Source organism: Temnothorax curvispinosus, unplaced genomic scaffold (assembly GCF_003070985.1).
Source record: "Temnothorax curvispinosus isolate PA1 unplaced genomic scaffold, ASM307098v1 QBEX01012137.1, whole genome shotgun sequence".
NCBI lineage: Eukaryota > Metazoa > Arthropoda > Insecta > Hymenoptera > Formicidae > Temnothorax > Temnothorax curvispinosus.
Window position 1 is genome coordinate 1,081 of NW_020221917.1, and position 3,110 is coordinate 4,190.

The 3,110-nt window shown below is 42.1% G+C and overlaps 1 protein-coding gene across 1 annotated transcript; it reads right to left on the reverse strand.

Annotated features, from left to right (window-relative positions):
* Positions 1-234: 234 nt before the first annotated feature.
* Positions 235-2,874, reverse strand: LOC112462265 (U4/U6 small nuclear ribonucleoprotein Prp31-like; the record flags this gene model as incomplete). Its single annotated transcript, XM_025027954.1, has 5 exons — positions 2,233-2,874; positions 1,176-1,906; positions 787-1,077; positions 485-709; positions 235-397 (listed from the first exon to the last, which is right to left on the reverse strand). Coding segments are annotated over exons 1-5 (1,516 nt in total), but the record flags the coding sequence as incomplete, so codon positions are not given.
* Positions 2,875-3,110: the final 236 nt, after the last annotated feature.

The window sequence follows — 3,110 nt, forward strand, 5'->3', positions numbered from 1 at the left end:
GCAAACTGATTTTTCAAGGATATAGATCTTTAATGCAACATACATTTATGTTTTCTTGACCTTTAAGCCTGATCTACAATGTGTTCTTTGCTTCCTGTTTTCTGTTCTTACTTCTTTGCGACTGTCTCGTATTTCGCAATTCCGTCGCGTAACGTGATGTTTCTTGTCTCTTCTGAAGTTCGTCAATTTTTATCTTGGGCGACAGAGAACAAAAAACATCGCATTACGCGACGGAATTGCGAAATACGAGAGTCGCAAAAAGGTAAAAAACAGAAAACAGAAAGCAAAGATCACATTGTAGATCAGGCTTTATAAAACCAGCTGTATTGGAAAAGTATTTCGCATTTGCCTCGTTGAACTTTTTCTCTGCAGCTTGTGGGTTGACGATTTCAAGTCCCTGCAAATACAGACAAAATAAAAAATTATTTATGCAATTAAATTTACCAGTTGTAAAGCGTCAAAAGCATAAAAAGTGTAAACATACTTGTAAAGGGGTGAAAGCCACGCTGGAAGCAGTGCCGCAGACTTGTTTTCTGACAGTGGTGCTGCCTCCCCATTGCTGTTGCTTCTGCAGATTCTTCTGCAGATTCTTGGATATCCTGACTTTCGTCTTCTCGTCAATTTGTGGCAACCTGATTCGGCCAGTGCCAGCCTTACCAATAGTCCCTCGCGAGTAGCCAAGATCTTCTTGATAGGCATCATTCTCAATCTGCAATCGCAATAATAATATATTCTCTAATTATTCTCAGAACATTATAAATTCCAGAACATTCATTTATTACTTACGTCTCCCAATTTCATCCTATTTGCGTGCTTTTTTAACTCCGTGGAAGCGTAGCGTTCCTTCATCTTACGAACGCGTTTACCGCCGCGCTTCTTTCCACCAGGATCGATTGGTTTTGGCAGCGGTTTCACAAACTTCACGGATGGCGGCTCTTGCAGCTTATCCAACTTCTTCTCGATCTCTTCGCGCAGCTTTTGGCCCATGGGACCGTCCGTGTACGCATTGCAGGCGTCTACTCTAGCTGCTAAGATGCTTTTCGTTGACACCAGCTTCGCCGCTTTCCGCCGTAGATCCTGTAACGTTACATACGTTAGAGTCATATCATTGTTGTAATATTTCGCTACTTCTTATAATTTTTATTGTACAAAGCATGCAAGAAGAACAAACTTACAAGAGGTGTTCCTTGTACGATTTCAGAATAATATATAAATCCTGCATGAGGCAAGGTGGTAACTTGCGAAAATCCAGAGAGCGCGGTTTTCTGAGATCCAAGGACCACCAGATTGCACGCTGGTATCTGAGAAAGCTTCGTCAGACCGTCTGCGACTCCCATAATCTTGGCAGCTGTTGATGCACCGACGATTATCAATAGGTTTGGCGCGATAAATGCCATTCTGCTCTCTACATATTCAAATATCTTTAATTTACAGTTATTCAATTCCACTGCCATATCACAAGCTTCATAAATAGCTTCTCTCTCCTCTTCCGTCAACAGTTGACCCTGAGTGGTCGACGCGGTCATAGAAACAATCATAATTGTCGCTTGGGTGAGAAACTGCTGTAAATTCTCATTATTTTTAGCTCTCTTGGGGTCATTCCCCAATTCCTTGACAGTCTTTACGTATTCAAGTGGTCCTACCACTAAGGATTTTAATTCTGGAAATCTTTTCGAATACTTGTCTCTGATAAATCTATGTATAATGGCTATTTCATTGTCAATTTTAACTGCCATATTATTAGCTTCAACTATCAACTGATATTCCGGATTGGATTCTACAGGTCCTATGATATCGGTTGACTTCCTGGGTACTTTGCTGTGCCTCTCAATTTGTGACATAACTTGCGGCAGCTGTTCCGAATCTCGTAACTTGGCTAACTCTCGAATTGAGGACACCTTTATCTCTGCACAAAGAAAAGGCAAATTAATTTTATGTAACGTATTAGATATGCATGAAATGTAAAACATGTAAATTGCGCTGTGTAAAACAGAACATTGTATGTACAAATAGTTATTTGTGTAACAAGTGAGGTAAGATGAAAATTCCCGGGTGCGGAGTTTACGCACGAGCCAAAGGCGAGTTTCATCTTTACACACGGCTTACACTCCCTATTTTATGTTGCAAGTGCCTGGAAAGTGGTCTATCACGCACGCGTAGCGTGCGTAATGAGGCACTTTCTATGCACGTGTTGCATAAAATAAATTTCCATACACTGTAAAATAAGCTAACCTTCTTCTATGACTTTCGGGATAAACGTCGGCTCCGGCTCCTCCATAAAAACATCCGCGTCGTCATTTTCCTCGAGATCGGCAAGAAGTTCGTCAGCCAAAGACATTTTTCCTCGTTACAAATTATTTGTCAAGCTCACGGAGTCTCGGCGGCACTGCGGCAAACGCGAAAATTCAAACAGCCACGAGGTCAGTCGAAAATGAAGAAAATCCAGAAAATCCCCGAACGTAAGACAATTTTCCGACTAGTTTTTTTCCAACACTGTTTTAATTTCACATTAGAGGGAGAAGGTGAAACTATTGAAACTGATGGAATATGGGGATTGGAAACGATATGCGTGGCCAATATATTTTACTTTAAAGACGTGGTGGTCACAACGTGCCGATTGCATAATCTCGCTTCACTCGCGATTCGCGATTATTTTATGAAAAACGATATAATCCCGAAAAATATTTACTTCCGGATGTTAATTATAGCTTGTAATACAATAAAGCCTGCGGATAACGGTCGCGGCCGAATACTATCTCCTCCTCGTCGGATGTCGAAATTGTCGAACGATTATTCGCGATTACTTTGGATCTCGTAACACGCGATCTTGACCCGGCAATGATTGAAGAGAAAGAGGAAGAGGAAAAGCTGGAACACTTATACTGTGGCTGGAAACTGGAAAAGACCTCGCTTCCCTCCAAAACGTCTTCCACCTCCCACTTGTTGAGTCTCGCGTCTGCGCTGCGCGCGGTCAATGGTCACGCCACTGACGCCACGCGCCCATACTTTGTAAACACGCCTTGTCTTTCTCATACTCGCGCGCGCCTATTGGTAATGCCCGTATCACACTAGCGATTGACGATTGGGTTTAAGGCCTTCACACATAAAAT